Consider the following 26,198-nt stretch of genomic DNA (forward strand, 5'->3'; position numbering starts at 1 on the left):
AGAGCTCTCGTGGGTTGCTACTCCTTTACAGGCTGTGCAAGGAGCCTTCCTCCTCTGCAATATAAGCCTGGTTGTGCCTGGAAAGGGAGTGGGAACTTAGAGAACCTGCTCCTGCCTGCTGCAGGAGAAAGCAAGAGGAGCATTGAATGGTGGTGCCTGGTTTTCTTTGTCAGGTTACAGTGCACAGGAGGAGGCGTTGGTGGAAGCAGTTTGTCCTTAAACACCTCTACTCCCACCTCCCAAGGGAAGAAGTGACAGTCTACATGGAGTCATCTTGTGGAGTGCCGCTGACTGCTCAGTGACCTGTTGGGTCTTGCTGGCCTGACTGAGGAAGTACCCAGCAGTTGTGAATGAGCTTGCTGATGGATATAGCCTGTGCCTTTGAGGGCTGCAGTTGGAAAGAGAGGTTGGGGTCCCTTAATCTCTGATCTGTACAACTTTTCTGCCTGAGCAAGTGGAGTTTTGTAAAGGCACCTGAAATAGATACACACAAAGCTGACAGCATGCTTCAGGATGTTGGAAATGTTGGATAGAGTGATCTTCTGAGGTGGTGATGGCGCTGATGACTTTATTGGTGCTGTTGCCAGGTTTATGTTCAAGTTAAGTTAATTCTTTGACCTTTCTGTAGGTGCTGCAAACAGAGCAGGACTAGCGTAAGCAGTTTGGGACTGTCTGCCCGGGACACGTGCGCGCGTCGGGTTAAACATTTCTCAGGGCATTCCTGAGACTCTGACATTCGCAAAGCTGGTTAAAATTCTGTTACCTGAGACATGACCTTGTTCGATTGGTTCACTTATGACTTGCATGCCACAGTTTGCCTGCCAGATATAATTGAATATGTATTTGTTTCATGTAGGTTTGGATAGATGAGAGATGTAAAAAAAGGGATTTTAAAATGTCATGTTAAGTAGTACATTTCTGTCATAATCTGTCAGGATTAGAGAAGAGGGATGAAAATGAATGTAAGAGTCAAACAGAAGTTGAAAAAGGAAGGAACATCTAGTTTCATATTAATCAACTTAAATGCCTAGTTTAACTTTTGCGGGAAATTTTCCATTTTAACATGATTCTAGTTCTGAAGAAAGGTACAAGTTATAATTACAAATATATTTAGGTAATCCCTCACTTATTTGCTAATTTGTTATCTATAGTTTTGAAAAAAGAGTTGTTTTAAGTTTCCAAGTTATAAATAAGTTAAGAATGAATAGCAGTGTAGATTTTTTTTTCCTGTAAATAATAATACATATTTTTATAATTTTTCATGACAAGCACTGGATTCTATATACTGGAAAACAGCAGGAATGCATCTCTATTTAATCTTGTATTGGAGGTATTTTAATTATGAACTTGGTCAGTCAGAAGAACATCTCTGTTATTCACTGTTGAATTTTCCAGTCTTGCATTCTAATATATGGCCTGGTATGAAGCTCTGTGAGAATGACCAAAGATCTGCAAAACCTCACTCCACCCAGAAGTAAGAGTCCTGTTATTTAACCCAGGCACAGAAGGCAAAGGGGGTAACAAATCATAAGTACCTTCATGGCAGGCACCCGGGGATACATCTGTTAATAAAAGTTTAAGTTGTGCAAAATGAGAAGTGTCTTTTTTGGATAGAGGGGAAGCTTGTTTATTTTTTTTTTTTTATCAAAGAATTACTGCCATATCATCCCACTGGCAGCAGTGGAATCTGCTTGTTGGCAGTCACTGAAGAGAACATCCCATTTTGGTTTAAAGACTATTTTCTGCTTCAAACAAATTCCTGTAGTGGTTCCCATGGTTAATACTGCACCAGAGCAGCAGAACAAGTGATTTACAGCTCTGCTGTTTTATGAAGCACAGCCTTTTATGCATATATTTTCCTCTTTTTTTTTGTATTTTTCCTTTGTTACATCAAGGTGCTATGGTTTTCTTTGATTTGGATTTGCGTTCAACATACATTCAATGCGTGTTAACCTTACACTTTTTTGTGTAAATGTTCAAACAACTAATAAGCAACTTGTCATTTGTTAATTATTATTAACCATCTAACCACGTGAGTGCTCAGTTGTTACCTTTAAATGCTTTGAAATGATTCCAGTAAGTGTGGTGCTCTACCTCATGGAAGCTTGAGCCATCCTCTCAGAGTTTTCCTCTGAAGGGTTTTCTCCTTCACTTTGTTAGAACTGAGAACAATTTAAAGTTTTCCAGTATAGAAGGACTGATTGTGAGGTTTCCATGCTCTCCACTCTGACTTGAGAGTTCTTCCTTTTCCCACTGCTCCCAAGGGTGCTTTAAAATGTTTTTGGCAAAATCAGGAAATGGATGGAGAGGGAAGTTCTGTGCTGAGAAAACGTGCTCTGAAGTTAGGATGTAGCTGCTATGTGGATGACTGTGCAGCACCCAGTTTGGCCCAGACTTGCCAGCTCTTTGGGTTTCCAGTTAGCTGCAGGTTCGTGGGCTGTGCTGGCCCTGTAGAAATGTGGGTTGCTGTGGTTACAGTGAATTGGCAGGATGACTCCCACAGTAATCCCTCATGGCTGCAGGGATGGGTGGGAGCAGACAGTGCCGTTCAGATTTATGTTGTGCCAGATCTCTGGAACATCCCGTGTGTGTTTTGTGATAAGGATTTTCAGAAGTGTTCCAGAAGGCCGGTTTAAGCCTGTGATGTTTTATCTGAGGATTTTCACTATAAAGGGAGGGGAAAGGGGAGGAAAGAGAGAGAAAGGCTTCTGTTTTATGTTAGGGGGATTCCAGGGAGCTCTGCCTGAACTCTTGGCATCCTAGCCCAGCAGCTATGCTATGCCCAGTCCTGGGCATGATTTGTTCTATGGGTCTGCCTTAGGACAGACCACAAGTTCTGCTCCCCCTACTCCCCCTCACCTGCAATGCTCTTGCCATCTTTTCCATGCTGCTGCTGCATTCAAGAAGTACCTGCCTTTCCTGAAATTCAAATATTTTTAGAATTCAGAGTCTTCTTTGCACCAAATGGAACCCTGCTCCATCTTCAGGGAAATTTCATGTGAATTAGTAGCTGTGCAGATTTAATAAGCTACAGTTTTCTGTCTTATGATGGAATATTGTGTCCTCTTTTTTTCTTTTTGCAATGGCCATGAGACTTTATATTGTAAGTGCACTGGTGGATGCTCACCCAGTCATCTCAACCTCTTGTTTGTTGGCTTTGCACCTCTTTGATTTTGTAATTTAGCTTAAGGTCTTAATAATGTACTTAAGTGTGTTAATATTTGGAGATTTATATGAGTGCCTAGTGGCTCTGACTGTCTTAAAAGATTATTATTTGCTACTCACTGGTCTATTCCACATTTGTCTGTAGTGCTTCTTGTTGCAGAAATCTTTGCATCCCCTAATGAAGCTCATTTGTCCTCTGTGTCATTCTGGTGTTGCAATTGAGGCCTTCAACCTGATCTGCAAGACTGGCACAAATTAAGCAGTTGCAATTTTGGGTGCAACCTGGAAATTTCTGAAATTTTTGCATTTGTTTTAATTTAGTTTTCCTGATAGTGGATTGAATTAAGAAATTTTGTAAGCTTGAATGAATTCAGATGTGATTTTTTTTTTGAGTTAGAAGTTCTAACTTGCATGCTTCTATTATTTTACCCCAGAGCTTCCTTGCTTTTTCCTTTTTATTGCTGATGCTGATGTGACTCATCAATCTGGCTACAGAAACCTAACCCATGCTTTTTTTTTCTTTAGGCACTCAGTGTTACTGAAACTCTGATCAAACCTTTGGAAAGATTTAGGAAAGAGCAGCTTGGAGCTGTAAAGGTTTGTCCCTCCTTGCCTTTATAAGTTTGTTTAATTTCTCTACTTGGATTGCATTGTAATAATGACATGTAATTGGCAGAAACATATTATTGTTTCTGTTTCATGTGTTCACACTTTTTGTTTCTCCTTTGAGAACTTGGCTCAGAAACAAATGGAATGTTTCAAGAAGAGAAGAATGTGTCCTTTCCCTTCCTCCTCCCCACCTCCCTTATCTCCTCTGTCTGGAATAGGAAGAATTCTGCTAACAGCCTGCCCCCCTTCCTAATGGGTAACCCTGTTCTGCTTTGTATTTGCCTGCAGTTGCACAATCAAAGGCTGAAAAATATTAACTACCTAAAGGAGCTCACTCATCCATATGCTTTTAACTACATTTTTGCCACCTGCAAGTGAGAATTGCCTATTGCCTTTATTTATTTTTTTGTTTTGAATAAATAACTCACTGGCTCTGTATGCATGGGAATAATAGGGATGAAGAGGCTGAGGACAAGATCTCATAGAAAGTATTTTTGATAGAAGCATTTGGTCATTTTTTTAAGATTGTCAGTAAGTTGTGAATATTTAAAAAAAAAACTAAGTGAACTTCATGTAATAAGTACAGACTAGATTTGGATAAAAGTAACAAAGACAAATTTGTGTCTGTATGCCTTCCTTGCAGTGAGAAATTAAAGTGCTTATTAAAAAACAGTATAAAAGTAAGAAACCAGCATTTTATTAAAATTTTATGTTGTAAAACTCAAAAAAAATTCAAAATACCTGCATATGGTTTATTTTAAAATTTCATGTCTTCATCACCAGTGATATTTAGTGATGTAAGGACCATTTCACTTATAAGATCACTATGCATTTTGACTTTGGCAGGAATGATTAACATGTCTGCATATGATTCCAGTGTTCATGAACTGAAAATGCTCTGTTGATCATAAATCCTTTCAGTTCAATGGTACAATGAGCTTTGTGTAATTTTATGGACTTGAGAGAAGTATATTAGGTGACCCAACCAACACTCAGTAAAAACTTGGTCTGTAATAAAGCCAGTCTTCCAAGGAAAAAGAGAATTTGTTCTGAATGTAACTGATTGTCATAGAAGCAGCTGTGTAATGAATGCATTATTTCAGCAGTATTTTTGCTGTTAAAGAATATTGCTGGTATTGGGGTGAGAACTCCTAATGCTTTGAGTTATCTCATATGTTCATTCATTTCCTAGTCAGAATTCTCTTCCTGATGCTTCTAACAAAAATTACATTCACAAAGTCCACATCTCCTGTTCTGTTTGGATGAAATTTTCTTTCCTTGTTTGCCTGCATACTGTTTCTGTGAAGCTGCAGGTTTTATTTCTGATCTAAACTTTTTTTTTGCAGAATTCTGTCAAAAAAGGTAATTTAAACCTTTAAATAGAAGTCTTACATAATTGTAAAATTTTAAAATATAAACGCTCTAAAAATATTTAGCTCTTGGAATATTCTTAACTGAATATTTATTCAATATAATCAAAACACTGACATTGGAAATATAACTCTGCTTAGCTCTGAAAACCAAGCTGTGGCATCTAGTGGTGAAATATATCTGCAACATTGGGTAGTACTTGCTTTAAGAAAGATTTATGCTCTACCATTACAAAATAAAAGTTGAATCTGGTGCCTCAGATTTTTTCTGCATCTTACATCCCTTTGCTGATGAAATGGTCTGAGTTAAGCTTAAGAAAAGGAAGGGGAGGAAAGTTTAGCTTCATAGAGTTGGAAGCTGAGACACTTATTGAAAGGTATTGCTGCACTAATCCTGAGCCATGTGTGTAAAGTTTCTGGCTTTGCCTGTTAAGAAGTTAAGAAAACTCTTTTTTTTTTTTTTATGTTCACCACATCGAGGGAAATTTTGCTAATATAAACACAAAGATTCACCTGTTTCCCTGCACTTTGTTCCTCATTCCCCATGTTGCTAATATGTTATCTCTAATCACCCTGATACTATAGGCATATGTTCATGTTTTTCAGTTGATAACAAATATTTTTTGAGACTCATTTTGTAAAGGAAATTTTGAGTCTCAGAGTGGGGGGAAAAAAATTCTGTTAGAAGTCCTTGCTGAGAGGCAATCCTAAACAGCCTCGTTAATGTAATGCCATTTTCAGAATCTAATGGTTCAGAGAGCAAAAATATAGTATATATAGTATTGTTCAAAATGAAAGGTTAAGAGGAGAAAAAAAGAGCAATTATGTCTGTAGAGTTTAACCAGGGATTAGGTTAGAATACATTTAAGTGTGACTTCAAATCTACAGATGAGGAAAAATATTTTAATTGAACTAGTATCTTTTTGGTGATTAAATCTACCAGTTCTTGAATATGTAGTTAAATACTTGATTTTACCTATTTGAAGTTATTTTCAACTGCAATTAGATATACTAAAAATAGCTTCAAAACTGGTTGGTTGAATTCATGAATACTGATTTTTGCCTTAATATAGTGGAACTAAGGAATCAATTTGTTTTACAATATCTTCTTCTAAAATAGATTCGGAAACTCAGATTTCCTAACAAAAGTAGTTTTTTTCCTAAAAAGTAATGACTGTCCCTCTTCCAGTACATTGCTTTTGGTGGTCAGAGAAACATTTTTACATTGTGCAAATGATATTCCTCCATGTCTGCGAGAGTTTTTCTTTTGATGCTGTGATATTAGTTTTTATGGATATTTTTTCTTTTTATTGGGTTTTTGTTATGGGCACAATAAAACTCTGGTAGAAATAGGAATTCAGGACTGAGGTTGTTGTATAGCTTTAAAATGAATAAATCCTGTGGAATATAGAGGTGTATTTCCTTTGGGTTTCGAACTGTTGGAACTTTTCCCTTGTCATTTTTAGAAAGTTATTTTTTCAGTGAAACTGATATTTCCATGTAATGACTTTTATTCAAAAACAAGGTGGTGTGGATGATGCCTGAAAGTAATGAAAAATGCAATAAATCAAGAAGAGGCCAGGTTTTTTGCTTTTTTCACTTAGAAGATGTAATCATCTGTGTGATAAGCTAGAGCATAATGATGCAACGGGATTTCATTTCAAGTTAGCCTTTAAATTGATTTTTAAAATGAGATGGAGCATATTTTTCTCTGCTTTCTGAAGCTATGGTTTTTTCCTCTTTATTCTTGATGAACTAGAATTTTAACAGAAGAAAAATAGTACACTTTTATATTGACACAATTGCTACTTTGTTTCTGCATCTAGGAGGAAAAGAAGAAGTTTGATAAAGAGACAGAGAAGAACTACAGTTTGTTAGAAAAACATTTGAATTTATCAGCTAAGAAGAAGGAGCTGCAATTACAAGAGGTATTGTTGCCCCCCTTTTTTAATGCTGACGGTAGGCTTTGGAATACGTAAATATACTTAGGCAAATGCAGAAACAGCATTCTCAGTGGTAAAACAAACCAATTTTCTCATCTGGAAAGGTTGGTGCGAAAATCAGTATTTGCTGAACTTAGTACCTCCACCATTTTCTGAATCAAGGGTTTTGTGTGTGAAGCACCGAGTCTCATGTCATTTTTTATCTATAATTGAAGGAATAGAGAAGTGCAGACACACTGTGAAGATCTCTGAATTTCTTACAAGGCTTTACCATTCATGTAATTTGCATTGCATTGTGAGTATTGACTGAATGTCCTGTGATAACACTTATAGCAGAGGACAGCAAGACTTTTATTCCCAAACATAGTGGGTTTGTGCCTTTGCTTTTTCTCACGTTTTGATGATTTGTTTTGGGATTTTTTTTGAGTAGTGCTATAAAAAAGTTTGTTGACAATTTATAACTGATAGATTTGTTTGCCTGGCATTCCTTCTGGTTCCCTCTGGGTTTCTTATCATCATCAACTTATTTGTAATAGTTTTTATTTCTGGAGCAACAGCAAATAGTATGTGAAAAGACTGCCGGGAAATCTTGTAGAGACTTGCTGTAGCCAGAAGGACATTTTTTCCTAGATAAATGTAATTATGTCAGAATTATTAATGCTTAGACTATAAAAAACCTTAATGTTTTCCTCAGGGATAACTCCTGTTCCTGCTCTCTACCCCATCCCAAACCATTTTTCATAAAAATGGTTAATATTACTGGCAAAGTTACCCTGGAATTTCTCTACTCTCGAGCTTCACGAAGGTGTCACTTCACCATGCTGCACTTGCAACATAGACCCTCACCTGTGTAAAGAAATGTCTTTTTGGGAGTTGAGTTGTCCCGGTGAAGTTATTGGGCATGGCTTATGTGTCAGGACCTGTACTTTTGTCAAATTGATCAGCTGCCAAAGAACTTGACACAGAGAAAATGATAAAGGGCTGATTATGATTTCTTGATGAAATATGGTTTCTTGGTATCATATCTGAAATGAGACCTAACCTCAATGGAAAAATACATAATGCCTCTAAGAGGCATTTTGAAGCTGTCTCAAATATAGCCTGAAGCTTTAGAGCATGTGTGAAATCTAGAATGAGCAAATAGATTTGTTTAAAATGTCCTTCAAAGTTTCATGAGCAAAAATTCTGAAATTCTTCAGTCAGGCTCTCACATTTATGTGTTTAATTTTGAAGTATAAATGTATAAGAAAAAAAACCCTTGGGGCGTGTTGTCAGAGGAGATGGGAAACAATTTCTTGCACAAGCTTAGAGAACAGGTGTATAGTTGCATATGTATATATGTTGTATATAGATGCAATGTATATAATTTAGTTTTATTCATGTCTAGTTTTGTCAGTTCCTGAGTGGAGTAAATAGTGCAGGGATAAATTTGACAAAAATTTGATGAAAAACATGCCATGTTGTGGAGTGTGTCTTAACATGAGCACAACTTTTAACTCTCCTGGTGGTGGGGATATTCCTGTAATTTTATTGTGGAGTGGTGTGTATCTCACTTCTCTCATTCTTCAGCAGTACACAAACTACAATGCAACTTGCTGGGTGCATGGGAGGCTCATGCCTCAAAAAACTGAGAGATGTGATAATGTATTGTGGACTGTGTGGTGAGCCAGATGTCCTCGAAGATCCACTTCAGAGTTTCTTTCTAGGGTGTTGTGGTACCCTTCATGTATATATGATTAGAAGCTTAGCTGACAACTCAAACAATTCCTGTGTTTATAGGCTGGCAACTCAAACAATTCCACGGTTTATGGGATGCATCAAAATGGCATGGCTTGTTGAAACACATTTGCTTACTGAAATACTTATCAGGGCTTAATTTATTAATTGGCATTTGTGGTTATGCCCCTTTAACTGCTGGGAGTTCTCCAGCACAGAGCAGTAAAGCCAAGCATGTCTTAAGGCAAAACTGTCTTAAAGCTAATTTGGTTTATCCTCTTAAAGCACAGCAGTCACTGTTGTGCCTGAAGGATGTAGTCTCAGTATTTAAGACAGAGTCTGAGAGTAAGTCTTGTCCTTTCATGTAACCCTTTCTCCACTTCTTTGGTAATTCACTGTAGATGAATTTTGTATTATCTTTGTGGGCAAAGACTAAGTGTTAGTTACTTAGAGTAACCTTTTCTTTCATGTTATTAAAATAACAGTTTCTATTACTAAATTTTAAGATGAATTTAAATGAATCTTACATATACCTAAATAATAACTTCATAAAAAAATAGGTAGACACTAGAAAGTGAAATATTTATATGCAGATGGATGTTAGCTGAAATCTAGCTGTTCAGCATCAATATAGCGTTGGCATTTCTGCAAAGCTGTGCTAAATATCAGCTGCAGGTAGAAATGCTGCATTTTTAGACACTGGATGCTCTGGGGAAACTTCTGGAGTGTTGTACCAATAAGTGAACTTTTTTCCATTGCATTTCTTGCCACTGAGAGTGAGCACAGTTGTGGGATGAGTACAACAGCATTCTGGCTATTTACAGCAGTTATTTGGGTTATAGGGTAAAAATTACAGCACCATCAGTGTAGTTTTCAAAAATAACATTTTCTTCCTTAATTTGATTAGAGAGACAATGTTCCCCTTTTCGAATGGATGATGCTCTTAGCTCCCACTCTCTGTTCGGGCAGGTACTTTTGCAATGCTGTTAAAAGTTGGATTTCCTAGAAAAGAAGCTTAAAGAGGAGTTGCTGGAATTTTTCTAAAAAGTCTAGCCTCATGATTCAAAACTGCATATGTTACCTAGTGAAAGAGAATTGCTGCTGCCACTTAAAAGTAAAGGAATGATCTATGTTGTAGCAAATCCCTCAAATATGGTGAAAATTATCTGCTTGCCACTTCTGTGTGTGTGTTATCCTGAAGCTGTCTGCAAAACGTCTGTGATACTTCATGAGGTGTGCTCTGTGTGCAGGCAGATAACCAAGTGGAGCAGAACAGAAAACACTTCTATGAGCTGTCCCTTGAGTACGTGTGCAAGTTGCAGGAGATCCAGGAGCGGAAGAAATTTGAGTGTGTGGAGCCTGTGAGTATCAGGGAATTAAACCTACTCTACCTTTCATAAGGGATGGAGAAGGAATGCGTTTGGACAAAAGCCAAGCTTTGCTTTCAGGAAAGCACAACCAATTGAGTGACTTAACAGAATTTATACTAACTTGTTACATCTGTACAGATTCCTAGTGCAGATAAATTTAACCAGGCATGTCAAATCTTACCTCAGTAATAAGAACTGATTTGGACCCACTGATTTTGATTTTCAGAAAATGTGTGAAACCTTTTGTTGTACTGAAAAAACCTTAATTCACATTGTGAGATGGAATAGAGGATTCAAGAAGATCTTGGTGTCAAGATTCTTGCCTTGAGTTTTCTAACCAATGAAATGTTATTGCTGACTAATACAAGGAATCTAATTTTAATTATGAAGGTTGGGCTTAGAGGCCTTCTAGTAAAGAATTGCTGATATAAATCAATTAGGAGGGTGCTGCTGGGTAAGAAGCCTGTTCCTAAGTAGTCTGATATGTTTAATTCCACTTGCAGTTGAATCTGTGCAGAAATCAAGGGGTTTAATTTCATTTTGGTGGAAATGCTGCATGCGCTGATGAGGCGCTCTTAAATCTATGAGAAGAACTCATTCTAAAATTTTTCTGAAATGTGCAGTAGCTTGGTATTTTAAATACAAATTTATCAAACAACAAGAGAACAGTAAGTGTAATACTGAGAAAAAAGGGAGGATGGATTGTAGAAGCAACTTCCATTCTCTCATGCTTTGAAGTCTGTGCTTTTGGGCCAAGTTTGTCCTTTTATTCTGATACAAGTGCTTCAATATAATAATGAAAAAAAAAAGTTTCAAATGACCCTAATCAAAATACCTTGTCTTTATGCAGTTATTAAGAACTAAGTATTCTAATATAGATATTTCCTGTATGAAAAAAATTGCTAAAATACTTAAGGGGGAATAAATTGCTGCAATTATATTAGCATTGTTTAAAGAAAGGCAAAATGCTGTGAAAAGAGTGGTTGTGTGGGGTTTTTCTGGTGTAGATATGTTGGCTTTTCCTTTTTTAAGAAAATGTTTTTGAATAATATTTTTCTAACCCCAAATAGCTTTGCATTTGATTATTGTGTTTCAGACTGTTTGAAGTTTCCTCAGAGCCAGATTAGAGAAATGACTCTTCAAATTATGTTCTTGCAACATGTCCCTTTTTCAATTCTTAAAACTCCTTCTGGATGGGGCTGTACTTTATGTTGCCTAATTTGCACTTGAAGTTTACACTAGACTAGAAAGCTTTGTACCAAATTCTTACTTCCTTTTCCCTTAATACTTAAAATTTATGGGGTTTTCTGCATTTGTTGGAAATGCTTTATTTGCTATATGACTTCAGGCTTTTATTAAATACATTCTTTGGGTTGCATTCTTTAGAGAGTTTTTCTTTTATGTCTCACTTGCTTTGTTCCAGCAACGTGACCTAAACAGGAGGGTTAGACAGCACTACACCTCATGCTGCTTCCAGGGTAGTACGACTTGTTTGTTCTTTTAAATTGAAATACTAAAGTCAGCATATGCTATGTGGGTCACTTGCTGGTTCTGACAGAAGGTCGGATCTGTGCACAAAAAGCAGCAATGGGTGAAGCTTCCTTCTTCCAGCAAACCAGATGACTGATGTGACAGTCATCTCCATGTGGTCATTAGCAGAGAGAGGAATGACCAGGGAAATGGTGACGAAAGGACAGAATGATCATTACCTCCTTGTGCACAAATATGTGTTCCAGACATCATTGGTATCAGAGCAGTTGTAGGAAAATGTTACATAGGAAAGTTTTGGAACATGGGATATATATTTCCTATGGTCAAATGGAAAGTAGAGATCAGTTGTGAAATTCCAGAGACAGCACCATCCAAAATGTCTGTATACATAGATCATCATTTGGATTTAAATATTACTCATAAAGTGTAGGCATTAGTGGAAATTTATTTAAAAATAATAATTTTGTAATCTATCTTTCCAAAAAAAGCCTATGTGCAGCAATTGTATTGAAGAAAATGGAGTTTTTCCGTTCTAACAAGTCTTTCTTTCTCTTTCAGGTGCTATCATTTTTTCAGGGCTTATTCACTTTCTATCACCAAGGATATGAACTTGCTAAAGACTTCAATCATTACAAAATGGCCTTGCAGATAAATATACAAAATGTAAGTTGAGTCTATTTTTGTGAGTAAAATCACTTGCTGAAGATGCTGCATGTGCAGTATCTGTGCTGCCAACACCTAAAGTTCCATGTGAGTGCATTGCTTGTGAATTTTGGGGATATGGTGCCATCTCCTGGATAACCAACTGCACCACTGAACAAATCATCACTAATTCCAGTGAGTTTTTTGTAATTTCTAATAATACTGTAAAAAACAAGCATGTAGTAAAAGGCATCCACTCCTTTTAAATTTTATTTTTGGAGACGGAAATAATGCAAGGATTATTTAAAGCAAATGAAGTGTGTTAAAAACGCATACAACACTGGATAATTCAGAATAAAGGTAATGAAATATGAAGTTTTCAGTGTTTTGGGTGTACTTTGAAATTAAGTATGTGGTGGTCATGTCTGAGGGTCATTTCCCTATAGGGTTGCATTATCCATAACTAAGAAAAGGGAAAAAACCATCTGGTTACAGCAGTGTGGAGTTTGTCTTGAAGCAGCCCTTTTAAACAAGAGCATCCCTGTTGGTTTGGGGGGCAGAACTGTGTAAGGAGACTTGGTGTTGGCACCCATGGCATATTTGACAAAATTATTTGTTCCTTCGAGGGCAGGCAAATGGGGCCACCACTAGTTTAGTGTGCCCTGATCCCAAATCTCTCAGTGTGATCTGGACTGGGAGAGCAGGAAACAAGGTGAAGGCTGAAGGAGCGGGACTGAAAGAGTTACTAGCCAGATGGTCTGTTTGCTTCCTTGAGATTTATAAAGAATGAAGCTTGGATGTGCCAGAGGCCTCTTGGTAGGAAGCGCACCACACACCTTACTGCAAACAATCAATTCCTGATGGTGCATTTGTTTTGTTGACCTCTGAGGTCAACTGGAATTAAGACACAGAAACTACTTCTTGGAGAGGACAGTCTGTTTTTAGAAATGGCTTAACTAGCAGAGAGGCGGAAGGGAGGATTGTTGTAATGCATAGTGATGTGATTCACATGTCACAATACCATTCCTTTAATTTTCTTCCTGTATGTTCAAGTGTCAAGTTTCCTTTTGAGCTGTTGTTTGGTTTGAGAAGGGGAGCTGGTTAGAGGTAACTTTGTAAGCAGACATTTGTTGCAGAAGTCAGTGCTTGTGGGGGAATTGTCAGGCCAGACTTGCTTCTTCTGTGTGCTTAACAGAGTGAGGAGCAGTTTAGAGGGGAACTGATGCCAGCTGAAGCATGAGAGGGAAACTGATACAGTTTTGAAGAGCTGGGTTTCAGAATACGGATGGAAAATAGCCAGTGGAGTGATCTGAAGAAGCGATGAGCAGTAATAAAGTAAGTTAATCTCAGCAGCTTCATTTTCCATTGAAATGACACATTCTCCTCTGTGCTGAAGATCAGCAAGACATCCCAAAGGAAAAATGAACTGGGGTCTGCCTGTGCTACAGCTGAGCAGCCGGCAGGACACTGGATTGATGTGTTAGAAATTGAAGGGTACAAGATCCAGTACAGACAGTCTAGCTGGATATGGAGAGTGATTTAAGAGTTGCCAGTATAGCTGTAGTAGTTGGCTTTCCTTTCATTCAGGTTGTCTTTACTGTGAGAATTGACCTAGGAATATCCTCTCCACACCCACAAACCCTGCCTTCCTCTCACTGCCCATCTGTTCCCCTCTAATGAAAGAAAGTAAAAGACCCACCCCAGTCTTGTATCCCAAGCTCTAGAAAGCTGATTCTTCCAAAAGTTGTGCTATCTTGTATGCTTGCCCTGGGGAAAAGATAAAATAGGTGAGGCCATATTTTCAGAAAAACAAAGGTGCTTTCAGAAAAGCAAAAAAGGCACATAAGCATGCATCTGGAACTATGTGCTTTCCTCAAAACACATGTACTAGCTTGGATTTTAAAATGTTTTCAGTGTTTTCAGCCTGGACAGGTGCATATGTAGAGAAAACCAGTTATTACCATGATTGTTGTGGTTTTATTTGCTCATTTACCAATTATCAGCGTTTTTCAGACCAAACCAAAGTGTTTCTTGTGTCAGGTGTGAGCTACTCTGTTGTTTCGTGTAGTCCTGTCATATAATACGTGGGTGGCATGGTTACTTTCTGATTGTTTTTGCTAATATTCTGATAAATATTTCTCTTCCTGCTGCTTGCAGACTTTGGAATAAGTGACATTCAGGAATAATAATCAACTGGACTTCAAGTTTTTTTAGGTTGTTTTTGTATGCTTCTGCTTGTGTGTGGTCAAAACATTTGGCACGTAAACAGTCTCAATCTGTACAGACTATTGATGACCTTCCTGACACTTTTTTCCTCAATTACCACAGAAAATCCTCTACTTCCTGTCAACAAGTAAGAGTCTCATGAATTAAGCCAATATATGTAGTAATATTTTTCTAAGGAAATTTCAATATTCAATTAGTTTTGCACTCAGTATTTCACTTCTCTCTGAACAGGCCAGTGCATTTTTTCAAAACCTACACTGGCAGTCTTAGTGTACTTTCCACAGTCACAGTAGCTGATATCTAAACCTCACATTGATTTTGAAAAATATCAGCAAACTTGAAGAGTAAACATATATATGGGAATTGTGCTTTAGGACTTAATGTCCTAAAATGGCCTGGATCATTGTCTCTTTTTGTAGTTATTTGTGGTGGGTTGGCCCTGGCTGGATGCCAGAGGCCTGCTGCTCTATCACTGCCCTCCTTAGCTGGAGAGTTTGTGGATCAAGAACAGGACAGGAAAACCAACTACAGACCAGTTAGAGGCAAAACAGACTTGACTGGGAGAATTCAGTTTAATTTATTACCACATTAGGGTAGGGTAATGAGAAGTAAAACCCAAATCTTAAACACACCTTTCCATCAGCCTTCCCTTCTTCCTCAGTGGTTCAGGAGAATGAAGGTTGTGGTCAGTTCTTCACACGATGCCTCTACTGCTGTTTCTTCCTCGGGGGGAAGACTCCTGACGCTCTTCCCCTGCTCCAGCATGGGCTCTCTCCCACTTGAGACAATCCTCCATGGACTTACCCAACGTCCACAGGCACTTCAGGGGAATCTCAGCTCTGGCACCTGGAGCATCTCCTGCCCCTCCTTCTGCACTGACACTGGGGTCTGCTGAGCTGTTCCTCTCACATAGTCTTGCTCCATTCCCTGGCTGCATTTGGTGTTGTGTTTTTCCCTCTTAAATACGTTATCCCAGAGGCTCTACCATGGTCCCTGATGGGCTCAGCCTTTGCCAATGGCTGCTCTGTCTTGGAGCTGTCTGGCACTGGCTCCACGGGACATGGAGGAAGCTTCTATCACCTTCTCACAGAGGCCCCCTCTGTAGCCCTCGACCACAAAAACCTTGCTGTGCAAGCCCAGTACATGATTCCTATCAGCCAGTCTTTCTTCCACTCTTGTTACCAAAGGGTTTTTGCTGTCTCGTTTTAGACACGAAATCGCTTTGAAGGAACAAGGTCAGAGGTAGAGGAGCTCATGAACAAGATCAGAAGAAATCCTCAGGAACATAAAAGAGCAAATCACTTCACGATGGAAGGCTACCTCTATGTACAGGAAAAAAGTAAGATGTATTTTGTATTCCACAGTGCCCGTATTGGGCACGTGGGCAAGTCTTGTCTCTACAGGTAACATGATGATGCAAAGAATTTACTGTTGATTAAAGAGTCATCTAAGTATATTTTCAAAGTTTTTAACAGCCTTGTTACTGTGGCTCATAAAAAGAATATTGAGCTGAAAATGTGACAGTTTTTAGTAAAAGTAACTGAATTCAGGGAAGTTTTGTTTGACCAAAGAATGGATTTCATCTTATTTTTAACCCCTTACTAATGACGCCCCCAAAAAACTGTCAAATATTTGTTGTCAGCCAGCAACATGAGTTGTCAAGTTAGCCTCTGAAAATTTGGCTTGTTGAATATGATGAAATTGAGTGTCATTTCCTTGATTCATTGATACACTTTCATTACCTAATTGTGATGATAGGGTCAAATAAAGCAGACTATATGTTAGGTAGCTGGTGTTAAAATTCTTGCTGTGAAGGTGCATGTTGCATAAATCATATCCTGTCAACACTTCAAACAATTATAAATCTTTCTCACACTAGTAAAAAAGCCAAACAAGATGCAGAGCTCTTGTTGCTCAAGGAATGACAATTTATTGTAATTTATTATTTATTTTTAAACATTTTGCATAAATCATGTTTTTGAGATGTTTGCCCTTATAGAGTGAAAAGTTTCATTTGCAGACCTGTTTTTTAGGAAAAGTTAAGCAATAGAAGTGCAGAGATACAAAGGGTCAGAATCCAAGTTTGAACAGTTAGCATTATGGTGCAAATCTCAGCAACACTATTTGCAGTAAGCTGGGCTCTAAAGGAAGTGTCTTCTGTCTAGGGTATTCACTGAGTAATAGGAGAGAGTTCTGGTGTCAGAAGTTGTGATCAGACCTTAATCATGAGATTGTTTAGAACTTGTAACAGAGGTGTGGTAATCTGTGATTATTTAGTTTCAAGTTACCAGGTGTAAATCTAGCTTTCTGTGTTCTTCTAAATAAAGTCTCAAAGAGGTATTTACTTTATAGGGAAAAATTATTTTGTCTGTAATAGAGAGAGAAAGACACACTAATAATTCTTTCCATTTGTCATTAAGCATATGAGTGGAGTACAACATGCATTGTATTTTAGAATAGTAAGCAGTGGTTAACATTAGTATGATGTTGTATAATATTCTTAATTTGTACCTTTGCTTTAAATACTGCATTATAAGGAATTAACTAGGGCTCTTAAGTATCATTTTAGAAGAAAGCAAAAGATGAAAATGCAGAAACTGGGAAAAGTACATACTATTTGTTGCTTTTGTGTTGTGTAGGGCCTGCTCCCTTTGGTTCCAGTTGGGTGAAGCACTATTGCATGTACAGGAAAGAGACAAAGAAGTTTTCCATGATCCCATTTGAACACAGATCAGGAGGAAAACTTGTATGTATATTTATGTATTCTACTCTTACACTTGTCCTGTATTAAGATCAGAGAATGTGTCAGATAAGATTGTCAAGTACTTTCCCCTTCTACACTCCTTGCTCCTTTTTTTCATCTTTCCTTATGCAATTCAGTCTGCCGTTAAAGGACATTACCCTAAAGTAGTGGACATTAACCTTCTATTACGTTATTAATAGATAAGAATTCTCCAGACTTTTCAGTTGCATCCTTTTATGAGAGCAGAGGACCTGGCACAGGTAACATGCAATGTTTCACCATTTAGAATCTTGTTTATGAGGTCTTTAACTTTCTAATGTATAAATCAGGAAAATATAACAGACCTAGAAATTTCTTTATTAAAGAATTCAGAGTTTTCTCTTGGAGATGTAAATACTAGAAGTGGGACTAGAAAATTTGATAGGAATATAAATGAATGTAATTTCAGATATCTTTAAAGGAACTGAAATATTCAAGACCCAAGACTTTGTTTATCTTTAAATGGCTAAACTACTGAAATAGTTGGGTATTGATTACCTTTAAAGATGACACATTAAATTAATGTATTGATAGGGATAAAATGCATTTTGTTGCAAAGAAAAAGAATATCTGAATCTGGAAACTAAGGCTTGAGTCAATATGCCTGTAAATGCATCACCCTGCCCTGTCTTCAGATTTGGTTAGGAGATCATGTTGTTGGAATTTTATCAAATTATTATATCCTATTCATGTCAGCAGAGGGGAGATGACTTTCATAATTTTGAGGACTCTGTGTATTTAGGAATATATTGAATTTGGAAGAATCTTTCAAAAGCTTTGGAATACCTGATGTACTGAAAATTAATGGTATTTTGTTTCCTTCATCACTTCAGTACTTTATGAATTTTTTATCCTAATTTGCTCTAGTTGTAATAAGCCATTTTAGTTAGTATAGTATATTGTATGTGTGGCTGAGCATTCAGCATTCTAAAACACCTATGAAGCCATTTCTGCTGTATTAAAAGATCTCCCATTTGAAAACCCTTGCAGTTACTCCTTCAGTGTCTGCCTTCTATGTCTGGAGATGCTGAATAAGACAAGAAATAAGTAAAATGTGCAGTTAATCCTGATTTAATCCGGTACAACTCAGGCAGCATTCACAGATGAGTTTGTGATTCCTGGGTAAAATAAGATCCCGGTGTTGGTCTTGAAGAAAAAGAGAGTTCTGTAAGACATGTTACAGATAGTAAAGAGCACTTCCTTTGTTCTGCTTGGTGTAGCCTTTACTGTGACCTTTACTATGGAAATCACTGTGGCTGACATAAAATGGGTAAAGGCTCTTTGCATGCTTATATTGTAACCAGTGCAAAATATTTTTTGTTAGTTTAACTTACTGTGCTACTGAGTCATTCTGTAAAGTACCAGCTGAAATGGACTCAATATTTCTAGATTTATGTCCCAGAAATGACCATAGAGTTGATGTTACTGGGTAGAAAAGTGAACTGCAAACATGGGGGAATTCTTTTGCAAGTGTCAGTTTTCAGTATAGCTTTTGCCCTTTAATATAAATTTACCTTACTTGCCTTGTACGCTTGGCTTACTGGAGCTTATAAAAACTTACAAGAACTGGGTCAAGCTTATAAAAACTTTCTTTTCACAGGGTGATGCGGAACTCTTTGTCCTTACGTATTGTACCAAAAGAAATACAGATACAATAGACAGGCGATTCTGTTTTGACTTAGAAGCTTCAGACAGGTAAGCTTGTGAAGCAACCTGGGAATAGCTCTTTTGAAGTAGTAATTAAAACTACTGCAAAATTACTGTTGCCTTTTCTTCTGATTTCTTCAACCCTCAGTCAGAGTTCCAGTGGGAGTGGTCATTGGAGGAGCAGGCAAGCACTGCCATGGCTCACTGGGTTTTACCTCATCTGTGTGTAGCAGAAGCAGAGAGGAGCTAAACTGAAATGTTTAGACAATGCCTGAGCTCACATTAAAGAAAAGCGCAGACAGAGTTTAGAGGAGCTAGTAAGAATTTTATCATAGTGAAGAAACAAGGCTTAAATTGAAGTACATACAGCTATAGTGAAAGACTGATGGCAGTAATAATTTATATAGTCATGACCACATTGTATCACACTCCTGTGTTCCAAAATGATGGGTTGCTGAGGAGATATGCTGGATTTTCAGATTGAAATAAGTTTATTGGGGTTTTGAGGCTTCTTGTGCCTGGTATAATCATCCACTGCATCTTGAACATTGTTGCCACTGTCTTTTTGAAGCACCACTTGTTGCTCTATTTCTAAAGAAAAGACTTGCTAATCTTTATTAAAAAAGAACCTCAAAATTTGATAAACATTGTCTTTCAACAGTGTTCTAGTCTTCCTTCATTTATGAAGGTGAGGGTATCCATCTTCATAAGGTACTCCAAATAAATTAGGCTGTGGTAATGCTACATTCTTTTGATGCAGAAATGGATCATATCTGGAATTAAATGTTAGATATAAATTAGTGAATTGCTGCCGAGTTTTTGCATCCACCCCCTCTAAGCTGCTTTTAATCTATATGTTTGCTCCTTACTTACACCAATGAACCACATGCTAACTTATAATATAGTAGGTCTTCAAGTTTTATGGGCTTTCGGGGCATCAGATTCTTAGTGTTTTTCACTTCAAAAGCAGCAGGGCCAAAGCTCTCGGGCCCCTTGTCCTGTGATTGCTCATGGTCTGCAGATAGGACTGTGATTATATGCTCAAATTTTAATCAGAATCTGTGCTGAGCTTGTGTGACCAGTCAGACTGGCCAGAGGCATGTTCATTTCTACAGCAAGCAATGGGTAAAGGGATGTGAAACTCCCACTGCATCAGAAAACTTCTAGCCCACATGGCAGATGAGAAGATGCTCATTTACAGCTCAGGTGATGTTTTTTGTCACTCTACAGCATGGTTTGAACCTGCATTTTTGGGTTGAGGAGGACATGGTTTAGCTGCTCTAATGCTGTGTCCCAACAGCATGAAAGGGAGTAAAGATTTGTACTCCAGGCATCAGCTCTTCTTGGGTCAGCGTATTGATTGGTCAGTGGGGATAACAGATTTCAAACTGAGTCTGATAAAATTGCTAAAAAGTAGTGTGAGAAATGTCAGTCTGTCCCCCTCTGTGTGTCATCTGCTCAGTGGGGTATCTGGAGTTTATACAGAGATGGATGAAGAGCTGGGTTTCCTTGATCCTGCAAAACACTTTTTCATTCTCTTCTCTGGTAAAAGGGGGAAAAAATCTAGTTCCTCTTTCTGTCTTGTTATAATAGACAAAATTTGATCTGCTGTGACCTTGATATCAGACATTTTTCATTTAATAATATATGTGTGTGGTACTGAGATGTTCCCATGGAGATTAGTTCTGTGCTGCAGGCCATTAGCTTGTTTCCTTGGTATCAGTCCAGTGCACACTTATCCCTTAGCTTGTCCAAGTTGAAAAATGACACAGGGATTGACAGCTGCACATGGGGTTTTCTTCAGTACTGTGCTTTGGAAGGAGGCAAGGTCGTAAAATTTTAGGGAAGACTTTTTAAGTAGCAAACATTCAGCCTTGTGTGTGACTTAAGTATAACTTCCAGCTAGCTTAAAATTTGCATTTCTTTCAAAAGGAATGCTGAGATGGTTGTATTTTCTTTAAATTCTGATATTTATGGCTCTCAGGGTGCTAAGACTGGTTAAATCTCTGGGAAATGATACTTTTTTCTGTTTTTAGTACTCCATCATGTCTACTTAAAGGTGACTAGTGGTAAATGAAGAGAAATTTAAATCTTAAGGAAAGAGCAGTAATCTTCTAGGATAGGAAAAAGTTATTTTATTGATAAAGAGCATTATCCTTCTGAAATACTACGTAGATAATTTTTTTTCCAATATAGGACAGTGAGAGAAGGTTTTGTTTCCTTTGACTATTTTAAAGACAAATTAATGATATTTCATGCAGCATATATTGAGTTTGATGTATGGCTTCTAGGTTGATACTCTGATATGTTGACAACTGTAATTTAGTGAAAAGAACTAAATGGTTGCAAGCTATGATCATTGTTGCTGCTTTAAAGATGAAGATTATATATTAAGTTAACAAATTCCATTTTTCATCTAACAACAATGCAAGTCCAAGTTTATTTACAATTCACAAAATTCAGTAACTCCAGCAAGTGTTGGAATCAGCAGGTGATCAACAATGAGCTATTTGAAATAGTTTGCAGATTACATTAATTCTCCTTTTTCCTCCCTGTTCTCCCTATTTCTTACTGCATGTATCACTTCTGTACCTTTTATTTTCAAGATCCGCAGTGTTCAGTTATTAAGTAAAAGAAAATGAACCCTGACTTTTAGGACAATGGGCTTTTGCTTGTAGTTTGAAATAGAATTTGACAAGCATTTTTTAGTTGTTGATGAATGCAGTTACCTTATGTTGTTGGTACATTTGCAGGCCTGGAGTTCCTGTGACCATGCAGGCATTTTCTGAGGAAGACAGGAAGCTGTGGATGGAAGCCTTGGATGGAAAAGAAGCTGTAAGCATAATTAAAAAAAATATTCTTTTATAGTGTAATGGGGAATTCTCTCACCCTCTGCTTTCTGATCCCATATATACTTTAATAAACTGGCATTATGTAGTTTGCAAAATGATAGATACAATGAATAAAGGATGAAAGTGAAATAAAACTCAGGAGAGATGAGTAACTTGGTAAAGCTCAGTGTAAATAACTGCTAATGCTGGTATGAGAATTTTTCATTGTAATGATAGCATCAATTTTTATAAATGGTTTCCCATCCCAATGATAATATTAGTGTTGTAGAAAGTGTCTAGTATAAGCATGTTCACTTAGTCTTATGCTGACATGCTGCATTCCAGTGGCAAAATTTGCATGAGTGAGTTACATGGTGTTATTATTTTATTTTTTTAAAACCAGATCAAAAGTTCTTGTCAATGGGACTGAGGTTGTACATGAATTTGCTTAATTTCTGCCTCTCATCAGGAAACAGGCCTGAAATGTTGAATTGAAAAACACTATTTATTCTTACAATGATAATTATTTTGGTCTTGTGGGCCAGAAGTGATGGGGTTTTCTAGACAGCAATGCAGTCACGTGTCTTCCTCAGTAGTTGTTTGATTGATCTCATTGTTACACTAATCTGGTTTCATTTGCAGAGGTGTTTATTACCATGACAGGTTGGCTGAGCTGGACTCCCCAATAAGTTGAATACTTTTGGGAAACCCAAACTGGAACATAAGTCCCAGGAAAACATCACATTCTTAATAATTTAACTGACCTTGAAACTGTGGGGATTCAACCTGCAGAGAAACAGAGGAACATGGAGCACATAAATCCCTGTTAACTGGCTACAGCCTGTTCAGTTGCTGTAGCTGACGTTGTTCTGAGGGGGCACAGACCTCTGGTCCTGATGTTAGAGCTGCTGGTGGTGCTGTCTTCTGGCTGTAATCAGCTGTATTTGTGCCTACTGAGCATTAAGATTGAGAGTATCTTCTTTTTCTGGTTTCATGAAAGTCTTTAAAATAATTTGTCTTTTTTACTCTTTTTGTGTTAGCTGCTCATCAACTTGAATAGAGCGAATGCAAAACGAGAGGGAAGTAAGTATTTGAATTAGCATTAAGGCTGATTTTATTAATATTTTAAAATTGAGAAAGACAAAGGTAATTTGGTTTTTTTTTCCCCTCTGGAATGTTTTTCCCTTAATTATTTTGCTTTTAAATCTTGAATTTTAAATATTACTTGTAATTTTTGTAATTACAAGTAATTAATTAATTTTGTAATTAATGGATCCTCATACTAACTCAGATATTGTATAGGACTGGACATAATCTGGAGAAACAGTCTGATTGTTTTTGCCAATTTACTTCATGCCTTAAATTGATTCAAATTGAATTTGTATGTAAATGCATCACAATTTCTTAATCCAGATTGTGTGTACATTTCTGTTAGAATGTGAAGGTTTGGTTTTAAAAGCAGTTGCAGCTGAAGATCAAGATCAGCAAAAATTTGAATTTGTGCATTTAAAATATAAACCACAATATGGAAGTAGAAGCGATGGCTGTTTTTACACATTAGCTTTCTTCTGTTGGTGAAGTGTAAGAGTGAAAACACTATCCTGCTTTGATTATGAGGCAATTTATGCTTGCTTTTTTAAAAATGTGAAATTGCTGATTCAAGCTGGATACTGGTGTTATTAAGAGAAATTTTTCCTCAGATTTGTCTTTTTGTGGTACAAGACCAGGTCCCCAGGAGCAAGAAGGCCAGATGTTTGGGGGAAGGGCAATTTTGCAACATAAGCTTTTAAATGAAGTTTTGATGTGAAGAAAAAGAGTAAGATAGGAACAACAAAGGAATTCTGGAGCTCAGCTGTTGTCCTGTTCATGCATCTGCCTTCATGTAGTCAGATCATTAACTGCTGTGAAATGATATACATGTGTCCTGTATCTTTAGTGTGGGAATTTCTTTGGCTGAGGGTAGGACTCAGTAAAAGCCCTGCTGTTGATAATTATGTTTTTTCATCATAAGTACTTCCTTGTCCCATTTGGTGAACTCTCTCAGATGTTGTCGATGTTGCAGTAAGTACTGCTAAATTCCATCTTGCATCTGCCAACATGTGTAACTAATCAGAGATCCCATTCTTCAAAGGATGCTGCTGTGAACAGATTCACTGAAGCCACTATCACCAGAACAAGCCTTTACTTCGGCTAGGCAGGCTCCTGAAGGAGAAAAGCAGAATTTCTCCATAAAAAGTGATGTATTCTTCCAATTTCAGAATATTTATAGTTTTGCCTCCAAAGTACTAGCTTCATGATTAAGTCCAGCCTTATTTTCAGTGAAAGACATAATTGTAATGGTGCTTTTGAACTGTTCAACCCCTTTTTTTTTTTTGTAGGTGCACAGTTGGATAAGATAGGGTTCACCATCATCAAAAAGTGCATCAGTGCTGTTGAAACACGAGGTAATGATCAATCCAACCTGTTTGTGAAGAGGGTGAAGCAGCTGGTCTGCTGAAGAAGGTGGTAAATTCTTCTGTAGATCTCTGGAAAAGACTTTACCATGGAAGACATTTCACTGATTGCACTGACCAAGACAGGAGTCTGTCCAGTCTGTCCTTTTATGCGTGGTTTTCTTTCAAGAAATGTGTTTGCCAGAAGTGCTCACAAGTGGGGAATAGCACCTCTCTTGACAAAGGGAACCAATTTTTGTGCACAAAAGCTAAGAGAAACCTGTTGTGTTTTGTAGGCATTGCCTGCACCTTTGCTTTGCTGTTCAAACAGAGTAATTTATTTCAGTGTTTCAATTCTGTTCAGTCTCTTAAGGCAGAAGAGCAGGAGCTGAGCAGGCATGTGATTAACTAAAAGTGTTGAAGTACTTTTCATGGAGTTAGTTTCACCCCAGGGACAAAGATGTTGTCAGGATTTATTGTTGCATATACTCATTGTTATACTTCCAGAATTGGAGATGGAGGAGAGGTCAGTGTGCAGGCAGTATTCAAGAGGTATTTGGGATTGATTTTGGAGAGGCTCTGCGGAAGTGTGTGCTGACCAGCCACTCTGAGGCTCACTGCATTGTACATGGCATTGTGTGGAGAACCAGCTTGTTTGGTTGTGGTTTTTAAAAAAAGAGGTGAAGGCCTGAAAGTAACTAAGGGTTCAGTATATTTCTCAGTTTGTTAAAAGAGATGTTGCAATTTCTCTGTGTGCATTTTTGTTTTCTCCTAAATTGTTGATTTTCCCTCCTACTCCCAAAGGGTGCACTTAGAATTTTTCACAAGCTATATTTTTTTTTTTTTTTTCTGGAGGTCTGGCATTGCACAGGGCAGAATACTTCTGTGCATCTTTCTGTGTATCATAGTTCAGCTTAAATAAGATGAACAAAAGAGCAGGTTCATGCTTGCTGTCAGTGCAGCATCTTACTGAAAAACACTGTCTTCCATGCATACGCTTACTATACAATATTGTTAGGAACACAAGCAGCCATTGTGATACCTAAAGTTTTGCATTTAAACAGCAAGAAGTATCTGAAGCCCTTTTTCTCTTAGACTTTTTTGTAACAGTCCTGTCTGATGCATTAAAGATGTTATTTCAGATTAGGCCATGTTCTATCTGGTGTTATATTTGTTCATTCTGTTCTTTTGAATATTTTTTCAGATGAGTTTGCCTGTCTCATCACATGAAAATTTCAGTTACTGGCATTTACAATCTGAATATTTGAGCTGGGAAACATTGCAGATAAGGCTGGCATCCTACAGATAAGTTGTCTTCACTGCAAAACCCTGTCTCAATATAGTCTGGGCCTTCTCTTTGTAGTGAATTAAGCAGATTTATCAAAAAGGGTGGCGTGTGCTCATGTAATTAAAGGCTAGTTTTGGTCTATAGTACAGTTACAGGCTACCTTACAATACCTCATGAATTCTCCTTACTATTAACAGTGGGGAGTATACTATATTTTGATTTGTTGTTTATAACTGTGTTCAAATAGTTTTCTTTAAGTTGTGGGTTGATTATTTTTTTCTTTTTCTGATACCCTACAAGAAAAGTGAACACAACTGTGGAAAAAATGTGAGCACTTTCTTCATGAAATGACTATTTGGAAAAATGATTTTTGTTGCCTTTTTGTTTTTTTTCCTCAGGGTTATGGATGGGTAGGTTAAACTGAATGGAGGTTTAAGTTCATTCGGTCCTTTATGCCTTGATTTAGGGGTGTGTAAGAAGGTGCAAAGTATTTGTGTAACTCTCTTGTTCAAGACAAATTATGAGCTTTCATTGATTAGTAGCATTTCTCCCCATGGTGGGGTCTGCCCTGAAACATATTTGGGAAAGAATTTAAGGGTAATGATTACCAATGAAAAAGACTTGTGTCTATTAATTTTGTTTCAGAGGGTACTCAAGAAAGACTATAAATCAGTTTTCAATTAATA

The 26,198-nt window shown here is 37.4% G+C and overlaps 1 protein-coding gene across 2 annotated transcripts in view; it reads left to right on the top strand.

The window, feature by feature from the left end:
- ARHGAP10 (Rho GTPase activating protein 10) overlaps window positions 1–26,198 on the top strand; it is a 137,946-nt gene that overhangs the window by 50,075 nt on the left and 61,673 nt on the right. The window contains exons 4-13 of one of the 2 annotated variants that reach the window (XM_038135804.1): window positions 3,691–3,762; window positions 6,971–7,072; window positions 10,054–10,164; window positions 12,223–12,327; window positions 15,742–15,871; window positions 17,172–17,278; window positions 18,915–19,009; window positions 21,715–21,796; window positions 22,833–22,875; window positions 24,171–24,236. In XM_038135804.1, coding sequence (XP_037991732.1) covers window positions 3,691–3,762; window positions 6,971–7,072; window positions 10,054–10,164; window positions 12,223–12,327; window positions 15,742–15,871; window positions 17,172–17,278; window positions 18,915–19,009; window positions 21,715–21,796; window positions 22,833–22,875; window positions 24,171–24,236 — 913 coding nt within the window. The remainder of the gene's footprint in view (window positions 1–3,690; window positions 3,763–6,970; window positions 7,073–10,053; window positions 10,165–12,222; window positions 12,328–15,741; window positions 15,872–17,171; window positions 17,279–18,914; window positions 19,010–21,714; window positions 21,797–22,832; window positions 22,876–24,170; window positions 24,237–26,198) is intronic. The other variant, XM_038135805.1, reaches the window with a different exon arrangement.

Source organism: Motacilla alba, chromosome 4 (assembly GCF_015832195.1).
Source record: "Motacilla alba alba isolate MOTALB_02 chromosome 4, Motacilla_alba_V1.0_pri, whole genome shotgun sequence".
Classification (NCBI taxonomy): domain Eukaryota; kingdom Metazoa; phylum Chordata; class Aves; order Passeriformes; family Motacillidae; genus Motacilla; species Motacilla alba.